The sequence below is a fragment of the Convolutriloba macropyga genome, chromosome 11 (assembly GCF_964194025.1).
Source record: "Convolutriloba macropyga chromosome 11, txConMacr16.3, whole genome shotgun sequence".
NCBI classification, from domain to species: domain Eukaryota; kingdom Metazoa; phylum Xenacoelomorpha; order Acoela; family Convolutidae; genus Convolutriloba; species Convolutriloba macropyga.
In genome coordinates, this window is record NC_134478.1 from 44,225,032 (window position 1) to 44,241,334 (window position 16,303).

At 36.0% G+C, this 16,303-nt stretch overlaps 2 protein-coding genes across 12 annotated transcripts in view; both read left to right on the forward strand.

Annotated features, from left to right (window-relative positions):
* Window positions 1-6,817, forward strand: part of LOC142349445 (uncharacterized) — a 30,373-nt gene extending 23,556 nt beyond the window's left edge. For all 3 annotated transcript variants that reach the window (XM_075401008.1, XM_075401007.1, XM_075401009.1), the window contains 4 exons: window positions 2,538-2,700; window positions 3,190-3,308; window positions 6,039-6,136; window positions 6,379-6,817. In XM_075401008.1, coding sequence (XP_075257123.1) covers window positions 2,538-2,700; window positions 3,190-3,308; window positions 6,039-6,136; window positions 6,379-6,492 — 494 coding nt within the window. In that variant the 3' untranslated portion in view covers window positions 6,493-6,817. The remainder of the gene's footprint in view (window positions 1-2,537; window positions 2,701-3,189; window positions 3,309-6,038; window positions 6,137-6,378) is intronic.
* Window positions 1-16,303, forward strand: part of LOC142349443 (ras-specific guanine nucleotide-releasing factor 2-like) — a 233,011-nt gene that overhangs the window by 40,960 nt on the left and 175,748 nt on the right. The gene's annotated exons all lie outside the window — the stretch shown is intronic.

Here is a 16,303-nt window from a genome sequence, read left to right on the forward strand (position 1 = left end):
TGCATGCCAACGGACTTAAGAGTTAAGCTCGATTTGCCAGTTGCCTGTGGATTACTCTCAATCAAAGTTGGTAGCTAAAGCAATTCCTGTTGGTTAAATTCCCTTAGAGCTTTTCAGCTCACTAGTTTCCAAGTGTGTCATTCACAATAACTGTTTTGGAGACTTATACTTATAGTATGAAGAGCGTTCTTAGAAGTTGACTCACCTCTCCCCGCACCACCCCCCCCCCCACATCAGTCCCCATCTCACTTCACCCCCCCCCCCAACACCTCTCCCCCCAATCCCCACATCTTTCACGCGATTTTTCGCTCGACCAATTTTTCGTCTAATGCATTAGACTTTTCGTTCTTAAAAACGGCATAATCAAGCTCCCAGTGGGCATTAAGTTTTAAAGAGGACCGTAGCCGCGTTTCACGTTTAGTAGTCCTTCATGTGCCTACTGTGATGAAGCTATCGGGAAGGCCATAATTTAAGGTTGAGTTGTTGGACCCTTTAACAATTGTAATCAAAACAAAACCTCTCAAATTTATACCACTTTTTAATTTTTCAGTTTTTTGAAATTTTGTTATTTTTTAGGTTTCTCCAGCCTCAAGAGCCACGGAAACTCCTCTAGGGTTTGATAATAGGTTATTAATAGCCGCCCTAATCTTCTCAGCCGGCTATTATAGCGCTCCTATTTTTTTTTTACTTCGTTGAATTTTTTTTTCGCTTTACCCATTTTGCCGCTTCCTCGACATTTTGCGTAAAATATTTTTGACTTCTCTAGGCTAGTTTCACTCTTCTGCTCGAATTCTTTTTAAATAGCAGCTGCTCAGCAAAGCAATTCAAAATGAAGAGAGTCAGTATAAAAAAAATCAAAGTCAAATAGAAACGGAGTAAACACATGAAGCCCATTTTAGATGCCCGGTACTTGAAATTTGTTCTCATAAGTTTTAGTTACTATCTATAATGCTTATTGGTTTTGATACTAGACACTGTAGCCTCTCACTGTGAGACAGGAGTATGTTCAATTACGAAATGACATCAAAATAAATCGCACTTAAAAATGTTTTTATACAAAAATCAATTTTTGTTGATATTTTCTTTTCTTTCAATCCCAATAGAGTTACGGGAATCAACGGCGGCTATTTTCCGGCAATCTGCCGGCTATGTTTTTATAGTTTCTAGATGAAATCAAACGTTCTTCAAGATATTAACATAAGAATTTAAGTATTTTCTTTGACAAAGCTAGCACTTTTTTAAAAAAAAAAAAAATTTGACATTTTTTGTCATTATTTAGGGGTTTTCAGCCTCAGGGGTCAGAAAACCTCCTTAGAGGCTTGATAATAAGTTAGTGATTTTTTTGCCATGGAATAATTTTCAAATTTTTATTATCACAAACTTTAGCAGTTTTTTGATAAATTTTTTAAATGACAAGTTATTCAAGTTTTTGAAATAGTCATTTTTTAGGTTTCTCTAGGAGCCAAGGAACCTCCTCTTGGGTTTGATAATAGGTTTCTAAATAGTTTCTAGATGTAATGGACTGTTTTTCAAGATTTTGATGTTTATAATTTTTTGGATACTTTTGTTTTTTACCGGCACCAGGGACCTCCTCCGAGCTTGGATAGTATGCTGCTCCGTAGTTTCTGAGTTAATGAAATTGTTATCAATATTTTAATGACTGGAGTTTGAACAATATTTTGATAGTTTAAATTCTTTTTTCAACTTTTCGAAAATTATTATGTACCAAGTTTATGGAACTTTATGAGCCCGTGCAACAATTTAAGGCGTAAAATGCGGATACTGGATAGTCTCTTGAGACATTGAAGATATTGATTTCACGAATTTTAGCAATTTTTTGTTAAAATTTGCAATTGTTTTCAAAATTTTGAGTATTTTTGTCCTTTTTTTTGTTTAACAATCATTACTGGCCAACGAAACTTTTTTAAAAGTCTTGCAGATGGGTTACATGACAGAATTCCAGAGACAAAAAATGGTTTTGAATATTTTTTTCGCTGCCAAATGTGTAATTGTTTCTTTGGAATTTTGCACTTTCATTTCTTTTCTATATGATTTAATTACTAGCAAGACTAGGAAACTAGAAGTTGCAGAGTCAAATCTCATCATGGAAAATACTCCTAGCCCTCTCTCTCTCTCTCTCTCTCTCTCTCTCTCTCTCTCTCTCTCTCTCTCTCTCTCTCTCTCTCTCTCTCTCTCTCTCTCTTTCCTTAACTCTTTTGTTGATGCCGCACCCCAGCTGCTGTTACGGTGTGTGATGTCATCTATTACCCTCACCTCACGCCACTTCAATTAAGCTAAAACTAGCCTCACTAAACCGTGGCTAGCTACTGATGAAGCCAACCGGTCGGTTGAGAGCACTTCGCCGACGTTAGTCGGTTATGTTTCTCAGATTTTTAACCCCACTCCCCTGCCACTTCAACCCTTCCTCATTCGACTCGTAACACCGACTGCTTGTCCCCACCGCAGCCAACCAGCTATGCCCTTGTGCGTTGCTCTTGGGCAATGTTAAACAAGCTCATAACGCATTAAATTTGCAGTAGTGACTGGCACTACTGGTTCGGCTAGTGGAAGTCAGCCAGAGGACGTGAAGTACCGCTGGGCATCCAAGTTCTCTCCCGACCACATGTACTGTAGCATGAAGGGATACGAGGACATCTTGGATGAGAGATACTCCACTGATACCACCAAAGATAGGGGACGGCTAGTGAAGTTTTCTGTGACTTATAATTTTTGTGGGTTAAAAGCCTTCACCTTCTTTAATCTTGTTGCTCAAACAATCAATGTTGTTTTTATCAGTTCATGAGGGATAAATAATGGATTTGGCTCACACCACCACCTATAGCTGGTAATTGTGCACCTTCGGCGTTGGCCTTGAGTTGGATCGGTACGATCATGGACATAGCAACTTCTAAACTGCATTGTTCTCGCTTTGACTTTTTTACGCGTTATCTCGTTAGATAGATTTGTGTTTTGATGCGCTCAATTTTGATAACTTGTGATTGCATTCGCTTTGCATTGCTCGCCAAAGGCCAATTTAAATGTCTTAATCGTTGATTACGGTTTTTGATTGGATCGATTTCTAAAGAATTTTTTCCAAAAAGTACTCCATTAAATGAAAAGTACTCCACCAGCCACTGATGTTGAGTCGAGTTTTATGAAAATCGATTTCATGAGTTTTTGATGTCGTAGACGTTTCTCCTCTGACCGGGACAATATGGTGATAGCGTCAATGAAGCACCAGCAGGATGCAGCCTTTGTTGCTCAAGTGAATGAGAAGCAGATGGATAAGATCAGCACTAAGTTCACAGGCATGCTCCCAATCTTTTTACTCTATCTCTTTCTACTGCATTGCTTAGTTTCTACCACTCATAATGAGGGAAAGATCTCTATTCTATCCTTTTTTGTTATGTCATTTTTTACGCATTTTTTAAGTTTTTTTTAGCATTTCGTTTTGACGAGATTTTGTTGTTTGTTTTTTTTAACGTTTTCCCTGAAAATTAAGGGAAAAATTGAAATGCTTTAATTTTCTCTAATCGATATTTTTAATTATTGTAATCATTGTCTCTTTTTTGTGCGCACAATTTCCTCGTGGCCTTTTTTCCTGAATATTCTTTCGCTCTGAGGAGCTATTTTACATTTCGGGTGATGTTTTCTTCACGCCTGACTTCTGAAGTTTTGTGTGACCAAAGTTGCTCTCTCATACAGAATGTGAAGCACCTCTACTTATTTGGAGACAGTTTAATTCTAAAAGTTGAATGAGTAGTGCGTCAAATTCAGTTTTTAATTGCACTCGAACATTGAAGCAATTATTGTAAACGTGTATGTCGTTTGTCAAGCTAAATTTTTCCTTGACCGATTATTCGCTTTTGTTCTAGAACATCAAGTGGCTTTTTTTTCAGCTTGTCTTTTTCGTCTTCGAGTGATTTCTATTGCTCTAACTGAAGTGAAGTTTGTTGGTAAAATAAAAGTGATTATAAGAGTAGAAATCATTAGGGCCAGAAAGCCTAGCGGGTAAGACTTCTGTCGAGAACTGCGGTGGTTGAGTTTGCAATGCCTTCTTGGATGGATGTTTTTGCACCCATGCAAGAAAATTTATCTAGGCTGCAACCCTTTAATTGCTATAAAATTTGGGTACTTTTGCTACTTGAACTAAAATATCAAACTCGGGAACATTTTTGCAGCATTACGAACAATTATTTCAGACTGCTCTAAGCAGCATTGCAAAACTGAGTGGGAATGAAATTTGGTTGTATTTTCAACACAGCGATAAATAGTTTTTTTTAATAATACTCAATTTTGTTTTTTTTTTAAATCAATTTTTATAAACAGTAGTTCATTCGATTGTTGTCGAAGGGGTTTTTGACAATCCAGGGTTTTTTGAGTCTGTAAGTGCTGACGAAAGATTAATTCGTTTCTCTAGACGACAGGGGTTTTTGACAAAATTTTTTAGCTGTTTCAAAGTTGCACTCAAGAATAAGGTCATATTTCCGGGGAATCATGAGATTTTTATTCAATATTTGAGATAAAATTTAGGGGTCTATTGTAATTATTTAAGCGCTTTTCATTTTATATTTTGTAGGACATATAGTTTTTCAAAAGTGATGAAAATATTCTCCGGTCAAAATTTAATTTATCTTTTGTTGAATCTTGTTTTTACAGTTTATTTTACTGAAAAGTTATACTTATCTAAGTAATTAATTTCTGAAAAAGTAAGTTTGTGGCTACTTCTGTCTTTTTATACGATTTTTTGCCTGGCCGATTTTTCGTCGGATGTTTTTTAATAGCCGCACAGCGATAGCTGGGGCTACTATTGGCCTTCTCTTGGTTTTTTTTTATTTCGTCGTCATGATTTTTGTTGTGACCATATGACTTCACAGCCACTTTTTGTTCATTCGTTCATGCAATTTCAACTGAATTGCATGTGTGACAGCATTTTTCGCTCTTAGTGGAGCGAGTATTTTTGTTCATGCGCGTGATTAAATTTTTGGTCACACTTGACTTACCTCACTCTCAAAAATGACTTCCTCACTTTGAAATTGACTTTTATTTACTTTAATTCAAAAAGATACGGTCAAATGGGTGTGTGTAACTCTAAATGAAAGTTATAATAGCCGCCCTCATCTTCTCAGCCGGCTATTATAGCGCTCCTATTTTTTTTTACTTCGTTGAACTTTTTTTCGCTTTACCATTTTGCCGCTTTTTCGACATTTTGCGTGAAATCTGTTTGACTTCTCTAGGCTAGTTTCTCTCTTCTCTCATTCTGCTTAAAGTGAATTTGAACATCAGTTGCTCAGCAAAGCAATTCAAAATGAACAGAGTCAGTATAGAAAATTGAAGTCAGAAATAGAAACGGGATAAACCCATAAAGCCCATTTTTAGATGCCCGGTACTTGAACTTTGTTCGCATAAGTTTTAGTTACTATCTATAGTGCTTATTGGTGTTGATACTAGACCCGGTAGCCTCTCACTGAGAGACAGAAGTGTTCATCTACGAAATGCCATCAAAATAAATCGGACTTAAAAAATGTTTTTGTACAAAAATCTTTTTTTTCAATATCTTCTATTCTTTCAATCCCAATCATGCTTATTGGAATCAACGGCGGCTATTTTCCGGCAATCTGCCGGGTATGTTTTGACATCAGCTAATGGAGGCAGCAATAACTTATACAGATTTTTAATCAAAATATAACAGATCAGCCTTCAATGAAAAGACGAATTTTTTTGGTCTGTCTTTTTTACTGTTTTTTTTAGACTGCCGATCTACGAATCTCTTGCGGCTATTTTCTGGCAATCGGCCAGCTATGTTTAACTTTTTAACCTCAAAAACTGGATAAACAGGTAAAGCCCGGAGGTCATTAAGTCCCCAAGTGTTTAGATTTTGTTTCTGCTTGGGGTCCTGGGCTGTGTTCTTGGAATACGTTTTTTAAATTGTCTCCAGACTACAATTTACACTCATTGATGGGTGCTGAGACCGGCTTGATTTGTGAAGACCGGATTCGTTGTTCAATGGCGGGGTAAATATTCGGAGTTGTTTGCAGCTGCAATGAGGTTGTTGGATGCACACAAACACTCCCAAGGCCTCCCGCATACTTCCAAGCAGCCTATCATGCAAAGTGACCCTAAAGACGTCTATCAGGCACAATTTTGATTTCACCACTTCTTCAAATATTGACTCTTAGAATTTTGATTCCTATAATTTTTTTCTTGCGCAATATATGAAACGTTTGTAACGTATCCCAAGCACTTTGAACGTTTAATTTAGCCAGAGAGTGAATATAGTAGTCTATGGGACTCAGTGAACTTTGAAAGGGTGGAAGAAAATATATGTTGGGTCCATTGTTGTTACCCGCAGTGTCCTACATCCATTGCCTCAATTAGGCGTGGTCAGTGTCGTGGAAGGACGATTTCAACTTCCGACCCAAAACATTCCGAGAGACGACTAGTGTCATTGACGAGATTAGAGAGCGTCAGTGGGGACAACAAAATACCTGAACGATAAACAACTACTGCTCATTCTAGCCTTGGATTGTCGACGCAATCTTTTCATTAGTGTCAAGCTGTTTTTGCTTTTTCTAAATGAAGTCAGTAACCAAATTGTGATGAGTTTTCTTTTCTGTGTATACCCGTATTAAGTTGAGCACAGATAACACTTTCAAGACTTGCTTTTAGGGTCTTCTTTTTTAATAGCCGCGAAGCGATAGCGGCTATTATTGGGGACATCATTGTTTTTTACAATTCAAAGAATTTGAATTGTATTGGGGCGCTGTGTTTTTTTTAAGATGTGTTCACACATTTTTCAATGACTTTGATCTTTCAAACCGAGATAAACAGGTAAAGCCCAGCGGGCATTAAGTTTCATTAGAGGCCCAAAGTGGGTTTCAGTAGTCCTTCAAGTGCTTGGCCTTAATTTAAGGTTAAAGGGTCATTTTTAGGAGTTTTTGGGCTCGAAATGTTGCAATTTTCATGTTTTTTGTGATTTTTTTTCAGTTTTTTTGTTTGATTAGTGTTAGGTTGAAGTTTTTCAAAAATAATGAAGGCCTTTTGCGAGACAAAATTACTTGTTATGACCATTTTAAGAGAGAGCTTGTGTTTTAGTACTACAAATACAAACACGCAAAATGATACTAATTTTTGCATTTTTTTGGAAAAATGTTTTTTTTTATCATTTTTTGAGTTTTTCCAGCTTCAGGGGCCAGGAAGAAATGTCCTCTGTGGTTTGATAATGGAGCACTGCATAGTTTCTAGTAATAATGGATTGGTTTTCAACATTTTAATGTCTCAAAAATTGGCTTTTTTGATAAAATCTTCAAATTTTTTAAGGTTTCCTAAAGTTTTTTTCAGTTTTTGATATTTGTCCATTCTCGAGTGCCAGAAAACCTATTCCACGGTCCGACAAAAAAAAAGCTAGTGCATGGTTGTTTGTGTCAACGGATTTGTTTTCAACAATTTAACCTTTCGAATTTTAGAATTTTTTGATAAAATTTGCAATTTTCAAGCAAAACATTTGGCTTTTAGTCAGCTTTTCTTGCCTCAGTAGCCAGCTAACTTCATCCAGGATTTGATAGTGCGTTATTAGAAACTTCCTTTTGGGCAATTGAACGGTTTTCGACTTTTTAATAGAACGAATTTCTATTTTTTGAAATTCGAGATTTTTTCTAAAATTTATTGCCTATCGATCTTTGAGCCAATGAATTTTTTAATGCTTGAAATTGGGTTAATGGATAGCCTCTAGAGACACAGAATTGATTCCGAAGATATTAATTCCACGATTGTTAGCAAAAATTTCATTAAAGTTTGCAATTGATTTGATTTTTTTAATTTCAAGGGCCAATGATTTTTTTCATGTCATGCAGATATACTACTGGACCGATTTCGAAAACAAAAATTGCTGTTGAACATTTTTTGAAATAGGTATATTTAAAGGGACGAAATTTGCCTCAGGGGTAAAAGCTTCAAGAGTTTTAGTAATGAGTATATTTTTGTTTTGTTTGATTGTTTTAGTTGTCAATTTTTTAAGATCATTTTGATGTTTTGTTTGGCATTGTTCAATTGATCTGCTGGCCAGGTAGAGTACTAGTAAGTTTTTCATTCACTCCTTTGAATTGTTTTTCAGGACTTGTCCTGCTCTGTTTTTTAATTCGTCGTCTCCACCGATGATTCTTACGACCTGACTTCTTGGAATTGACTTTTTCATTTACTTCAGTGACTTTTACTGCTTTGCGGTTAAAATTTTTGTGCGTGACGTTCAATTTGTCTGCTTTTAGTTCAATTGTGTCACTTACCTCAGTAAAAAAGTGATTTATGAACTCACTTATGGAATTTAAACATTTATGAACATTTACTAGTTAAAGATCAATAGTGTGCATCTAAGTAAAGCCAAAGTTAAATGCCCTAATTCTGGGTTATTTTTTAAGTTTTTGATTTCGAATATCAAGTTAGAAAAAGCTGTTTTAGGGCTTTTTCCTTATAGGCCGTATGTTTCATGAAATTGACAGTCCGAATCTAACCCAAAAAGTCGAGTAGTCTGTTGGTCGATCTGTATATCCTATTTCTTTAGTTGTTTCAATTCATGGAAGGCCACAAGCGGCTATTTTCCGGCAAAATGCCGGCTATGTTTTAAAGCACCATCACTACAGTCTTTGGTTGCTTTTTTTAATAGCCGCCGTCAGCTTCTAAAAGGCTATTGTTTAGGCAATCTTTTTTTATATCGCTTTACCTTTTGATCACGTTTTTGTTTTTCGTTTTATGTCAGTCACGATTTTCACGAAATCAAAAGAGACTGGATAAACCGATGAAGCCCGGTCATTAAGTCATAAAGCATTAGGTTATCAAAGTTCATCAGAGCGACTGCTAGCTGGCGTTATTATTATGCTTAACAGCCTTCAGTTTAGAAGCTGAATTAAGTATAGTTTTAGACTCGAGCCGAATATGCAGAATCTACACACCAAGTAAGAACAATTTGAGCCTTAGAAAAATTCTGTCATTTGTTTTCTGTTTCAACCCTATTGTGCGTCCAGTGCGTTAACGCCGGCTTTTTTCCATCAATTTTGCCGGCTATATTATATTTTATGACCTCTCTAGCATCTACGTAAATTGATTTTTAGCCTCCGTCAGCCTCTCAACGGCGATTATTTAGGCGCTCTTCTTTTTTTTTAATTCGCTTTACCTTTTGATCGCTTTACCGTTTGATCATTTTACATTGCCTGAGTTAAGTGCCTGAGCAGAAGTGGCAATAAACTTTTTGTTCAATTTTTTTTTGTCAAAGATACTTTTTCTACATTGTCCTCTTTTTTTCTTTGCCTTGGTTTTCTCTATATGAACTATTTTGGTCGATTTTTTTTATCAATCTGCAGTCGTTTTTTGAATGAGAACTATTGGTGTCGAAAGGTTTTTGCAGGTAGTTGTTTTGGAGCAGCAGGTCTCAATGAATTTTTAATGAGATTATTTACCAATTTGTCTGTTATTGTTTCATTAACAAGCGTAAGCAGTTTTAGGGCTCACTATAGTAGTTAGGGTAGTGAATTTTGTACTCCTAGACGTTTGCGGAAGTCTTCCGGTTATGTTTTAATTCGCTTTACCTTTTGATCACGTTTGTCAGTTTATTTAAGTCACGATTTTCACGTTTGACTTCTGACCTACCTCACTCACTGTTTCAACTGAATGGATTTTAATTCCTTTTACTCATTGAATTGCGCACTGTAGTGAATACGGTCAAAGTCAAAAGAGCAAAATCAAAAGAAACAGGATAAACATATAAAGCGAGGTCATTAAGTCCTAGTACATTAGGTTAACAAAATTCATTAAAGCGAATGCTAGCTGGCGTTAGTATTACGCTTAATAGCGTTCTGTTTAGAAGCTGAATTAAATGTATTTTTAGAATCTAACCGAATATGCAATTTCGGCGCACCGAATAAGAAGTTTGACACGTAGAAAAATTGTCTCTACGTGTCAAACTTCACGTAGAAAAATATTCTATGTCTTATTCGATCTAATAATTGTTTTCTTTCGCTGTTTCAATCCCAATATGCTTTAAGCGTGTCAACGGTGGCTATTTTCCGGCTATTTTTTAGTTGCAGGCAATTTTAAAATTATTTAGTTCTGTATCAAAAAGGACTGAATATTATCACCTTGCCTTTTTCTACGTGGCTTTATAGTAGACATAGATCTGACGACACAATTGTTCAAGCATAGTTTTTATGAATTTTTTGTTTAAATTAGTTATCAAAATCTTTTTAAATGCTTTCGAACAAAGGTAGTAGATAATTGCTTTCAAACGAAACTGAGCAATTATATTAGTCATTTAATCTTTATTAATGCGATTTTTCGTCTGACCCATTTGAATCCTCGTCCTCGTATTGGAATTAACAGGTAACGTCTGTAGTCCATTAAGTTCTCTTAGAGCCTTACTAGACTGTAAGAATGCGATTCATCAAAACTGTTTTGAGGATACTTTTCATGATGTTAAGTACGGTTATTAAACTTGAAAGTTTAACCCCCCTCATTCACCCCCCCCCCCCCCCCCGCCATCAGTACCCTTCGCCCATTACCACCCTCAACACTCCAATTGTCCACCCTCCTCCACTTGTTGATTTCAACCCCCTCTCATCTAGCCTTCGCAACCCTACCCCATTGCTTGACCACCTCACTCTGCTAAAGGGTGCCCCCGCACACTCAAACAAATTTGTCCGTTGATAGTTGATTTATATCTGTTGGTCTCATCATTGTTTTTCTTACAACCCCTAATTGAACTTGGCTTTCTTTTATAGGAGGTGTCAAAGTCAAATAAGGTTATATCACTTTACTTGAAGGTTATTTTAGGGCAGTTTACAGTACAGAAATGTAAACTGTAATGGAAACTAGGTTACCCTACACCCTCCCTCGCCCCAGTTGCCACACTTACCCCACCCCCAAACTCCCCTTGTCCATTCTCCTCCTGCCGATTTGAACCCCACTCACATCCATCCCTCCCAACCGTACGGTCAACTCTCCCACTCCTGTCAATCCCCTGTAATGCTAGCATCCTTAAGCCGCAGCTGGCTGCTTCCCAAGTCAACCACTCTCGGGTCGTTTGAGAGCTATTCGCTCGACGTTAGTCGGTTATGTTTCAAATTCTTTGATCATTATAATCAGCTTTTTTGTTGTTGTGACAACAATTGTTGCTTGTTTCGAAAGTGTCAAAGTATTTTCTTGGTTGAGAGGCCTTATAATTTTGTGCATCGGGCTTAAACGGAATATTCGTGATTCCCGCTAAAATTTTCTCATTTTGAATAGCCGCGAAGCAACGGCAAGGCTATTATTTTCGTGCTTTGTGTGCACAATTTTCCTCTGTCGGTTTTTCCTGAATATTCTGTTGAGCTATTTTACAATTGGGATTGTTTTCTTCAAGCCTGACTTCCTAAGTTTTGAATGATCGAAGGTGCGCTCTCTCTTGTGCCGATCTTGCAGCACATAAACCAAACTGGGAACCGTGTACTTCTGAAAGTTGGACGAGTAGTGCTTCAAAATCGTTTGTTTTTCACTTTAAATCTTTTGTACAAATTAACTCTTCTAACATCATTTGAAGCCCCCTTAGTGAAATTATTTAGGCTACTATTGTCTCTCTGATTTAAATTGAGTCCCGACCTTTTTTTCTAGTGCAATTGGTCCGTTGATAGTTGATTTATATCTGTTTTTCTCATCATTGTTTTTCTTAGAATCTAATTGGTTTTTTACAACTCCCTAATTGAACTTGGCTTACTTTTATAAGGCTTGCTATTTAGGAGGTGTCAAAGTCAAATAACGATATATCACTATACTTGAAGGTTATTTGAGCGCAATTCAAATTACATAAATGTAAATTATTTACGACATCAACAAAGTTTAGTAGGTAACTCGTTTTTTTTGTCATCTGCGGTTTGGTTATTTTCATGGTTCTTCTCAACCGGCTATTGTAGCGCTCCTTTTTTTTACAATTCAAAGAATTTGAATTTAATTGGTGTGCTCATTTTCCAAAACGGGAAATCAAATTTGAGCAGTGATTTTAATCACGCTGGAGTAATACGAGGAGAGATAAGGGATGAGATATAAGGCGTGAGATTGTTTCAAGCTGCTCTGAAGTCAATTGTGAAAAAGGTTTTAACAGAGATTTTTGGTTCTTGAGAGCGATTTTTTCACTTGCGGCAAATTGAATGTGTTTTCGCTGTTTGATCTTCTTTTTTAATGCTTTTGACAGGTGATACGTGTGCTCTAATAGAGCGTAGTCGTAGTTTTTTAAAAACCACAAAAGGAAACTACTGCTTTTCAAGACTTAGAAGCTCTTTGTCTTAATAAAATATAAGTGAATTTTTAGATTTTTCTTGTTTTTGTTGTTTTTTTTGGTTATTTATCCTCAATAATGAGTAGTCTTACTCTGTTGAGGTTAATTTAAAGTTTTTTTCCGATTTGAATAGAAAACGAACCGTTTTAAAGCATTAGACAATAGTTGCTTTCAATTAAATTTAACCATTTTTTTGCATTTTTTTCGTTGTTTATGGTTCCATAATTCCGCCCCCCTATGAGCAGCTAGCTCTAAGTAGATCCCTTATGAGTCACAACTAACTTCAGTCGACTAAGAGATTTTGGTTCATGTCTAACGTTTTTCACAAATCTGACACAACTTGTGTTCAAAAAAATATTTTTCTTTATGGATTCTGCCGGTTTTGGTTGTCTAGTTTTTCTGTCACTTTGTCTCATTAATGATAGACCTAGATCCCGTTAGCCATTTTATTAGAAATTTTCGAGCTAATATATTTTTAAAACTGAAGGTTTTCAACAAATTTGACCCAACTTGTTTTCGAAATTTTTTTTTAGATTTGCGTATTCAGGTATTTTTTTTCTGTCACATAGTTCCGCTAACAATTTTTTGCTGGGTTCTCTAATTAGTCCTGTTTGAATCTTTTCATTTGTTTCACTCATAGCTAACGGTTAACAAGACTTTGACACTACTTCTTTTGAATTTTTTTATTTGAGTTTTGCGCATTTTTCGTAATTTTTTCCCTGTTCGGTCGCATAGTCGTTAAAAATAATTGTAGTTTGCTCGTAAGTCGGGTGGATTTGAATTAATCGAAGGGATTCCGTTTACTGCTATTAGTTTTATTAACTTTGGGACAATTTATTTTAAAATTTTTCAGCTTCTGATTGCTGTCTGCATTTGTTGCTACTTGGTTGTGTGGCACCAAATTTTTTGTTTTAACTTGATATATGCTTTCTGTATTTAGAAAAAGCAGCCAAATTGAAGAATTGAGGTTTTTCAGCGTGTTTTCAATGGCTTTGATGCCACTTATTTACAATGAAATCGATCGTAAAAACAGATTTTTGTCAAATGTTTGTTGTCCTATTTCTTTGTCTCTGTGGTTTTCTGCTAAGTTAGCTTTTGTTGTCTAAGCTACCCTTGTGTAGAGGTCTTTCGCAGTTGTTTGACTTAATTACGTCGATTACCATCTTTCTAAAAGTGAAAGGAGATAAATTCAGTTTTTAGATTTTTGTACTATTCTGTTTATTTTCGTGGACGTCTTGGTGTATGACTTGTTCATTATCGGAGGCTGCTCTTTTAAGGAGGCTGAAAGTGTTGTTTTAATTGTTCAATTCGTTGAGTTGTATTTTAGGAATTATCCTGCTGTTTTTTTGCCTGGTCGAATAAAAATTTGTTTTGCTCACTTAAATCACAGCTTGCGCATTGGCATTGATGCTAGCCTCTGCATCCTCTCTTTAAGGAACAGTATTATGCATATATCTACGAAATGCAATAAAAATAGTTCGCACTTTCAAAATGAGTTTGTACGAAATCAATTTTTATCATTGTTCCGTCAATCCCAAGTGGCGTTTTGGGAATCAATGGCGACTATTTTCCGAGAATCTGCAGGTTATGTTTCCATTGTGGTTTCCAGCAGAGTTTCCATTTTGCGCGTCCAAGTTTCATACTAATAGAATAATTACCGTCACATAAAATATTTTTCTCTGAATCCTGTTATATATAGAAGTAGGCTGAATTTGTAAGTAGGCAAATTACTGAGCTTACTCAGACAATGTTCGAATAATCTGTAAAATAATGTTGGGAGAACGTTTTGTTTTCTAGTTTTCCGTGGACTCTGAAAAAGACGTAAATTTTTGCATTACTTGCTCACCGTTGAACGGTACCCATCGCTGAACATAATAGATTGATATTTTATGTTCTGTTTTGTAACCCTTGCTCCCTATTTTGTGTGCTCTGTAATGGCAGGAAACTGATAAGTTGCATCAAAGCCAATTCTGTGTGCTGGCCAATAAAGTTAGAGATAGACTGCTTGTCTCAAGCCTAGCGCCATTACATGTAATCTACTCTTTTGAATTAAACACAGGTTAAAATAGCTCACTTTTAAGATTACTTCAATTGGTTAGTTTTGCAGAAGATGCAAAAGTCTGTGAACACAATCCCTCAAACTATTGAACGATCAAACCCCAAATTACGTCACTATTTTGCAGGCTTTGCACAGTCTAGCTGATGCTGTATTTGTGGTTTAATGACGAAATCCATCTTCATACGACACTAATGAGAAAAATGATGAAACGAAAAGAGAAAATTTAGGAAGTGGGAAAAATGCGTTTGGAAATTTTACAGAATGATCTAATATTTCCCCATGGCCACAAACGTCATCGATGACGCGCAGCGGAAATTTTCCCAAAGCTGCAAGGGATAGACGAGTATTATTATGTCTAATTGATGGTATTATTTGCATCAAATCGAAGCGTAGAAGTTTCCGACGGAGCCTTTAATTGTGTTTATTATTTTGAAACGTGATTTGAAAATTTAAATTTGATTTTCGTTTATTATTTTGTTGCAATTTAACATGTTCGGATTTGATTAAGTTTAGCCGCAGTTGCGCGTTGTGATAGTTCGTTTAGAATTCCAATTAATCTTACCCTTCATCAAATAATTCAATAACTGGATGCGAGATTATTCTCTCTTCTCTACTGTTTCAATTATCAGTGATTGGCTAAATCTCTTGACATCAATTAAGTATTAGGATAACCTCTTAATAAATCTGCCAATCAACAACGGTACAATTTTGTTAGATGTCTCCTTTTCCCGTGTATGAACAAACGGAGCGGTCTTTTGGCGCAGAATGGTACACTGGTTCAAAACGATATTTTTAAAAAAGCATTACAAACATCAAATAATACAATATTTTGAGATTTTTCAAAATTGTGCTCTAATAACAAGTCATTACACCTTTAGCTTTTTTAACGTCTAGTCGACGGTTTTATAGTTTTCATTACAGGTATCTCACGACATCTGCCTCAATTTCGTTCCAATTTGCTGACACTTTTCTAAATTTTCGCAAAAGACTGTTTTCGTAATTGCTGCTTCAAGTTCTTTTTTCCGTCCATCTGATCGTTTTGCACCCCCAAAACATAAGTGAGCCCTTGTCGGAATTCAAATTTTTTGTGAGTTTTTTTCGAGAAATCTCCAACCATTTAGTCGAAAAAATTACCGTCGCAGGAGATTCGCACTTTAGTTTCATCAGCAAAAATAACTTTATGTCAGAAAGAGATAAGTGTCCTGAGCACATTGATACACCATTTTGAACTTAAACAATCGCTTTTGTCAAACTGATTTCTTTTGAGCATCTCTTGAGAAAACACCAGCTTTTTGAAAATTCTAATTGTATCTCTGAAAATTATCCTAGCAAGAGAAAGCATTATCAGTCAATCAATTACGCTCCAGAGAGATTTTAGGTATTTTTGAATTGTGTTCAACTAACTTTTTTTGGTTTTTAAAACCATTTTGGGGGGTCTTACGTTTGATCTCTGAGCCTCGAAGCTTTTATTTTTCAGGTTACGTTTGTATGCATGCTGTGGACTGGATCTTATTCCAAGTGGAGTAGTTTCATCCATGAAAATCAGATATCTCGTAGCGCAAGAACTTGGCAAACAGTGAACGAACAAAGCAGTTCAGCCGTCTTTTTCGTTTATGGGGAGAAAAATTGGAATTAAATTTTCCTTAAAACATTAAAATTCACACCGTTTTCACTTCTGAATGAAACGTTCTGAAGATATTAATATTATCAATTCAGTAATATTTTAATCAAATTTGAGTTTATTAGTTTACATTTGTTCACACAGCACAGCTAAAAAATTGTTAAATTTTCCGAATCACTTCTTACTCTTACTAACGACATTTGAGCTCGTGCCGTCATTTCTCTTTCTCTCTCCCTCTCTCTCTCTCTCTCTCTCTCTCTCACTCTATCAAAAGTTTTTTGGCCTTTTGCGTGTTTAGATTTTGATCATACGTTACTTGCCTCACTCA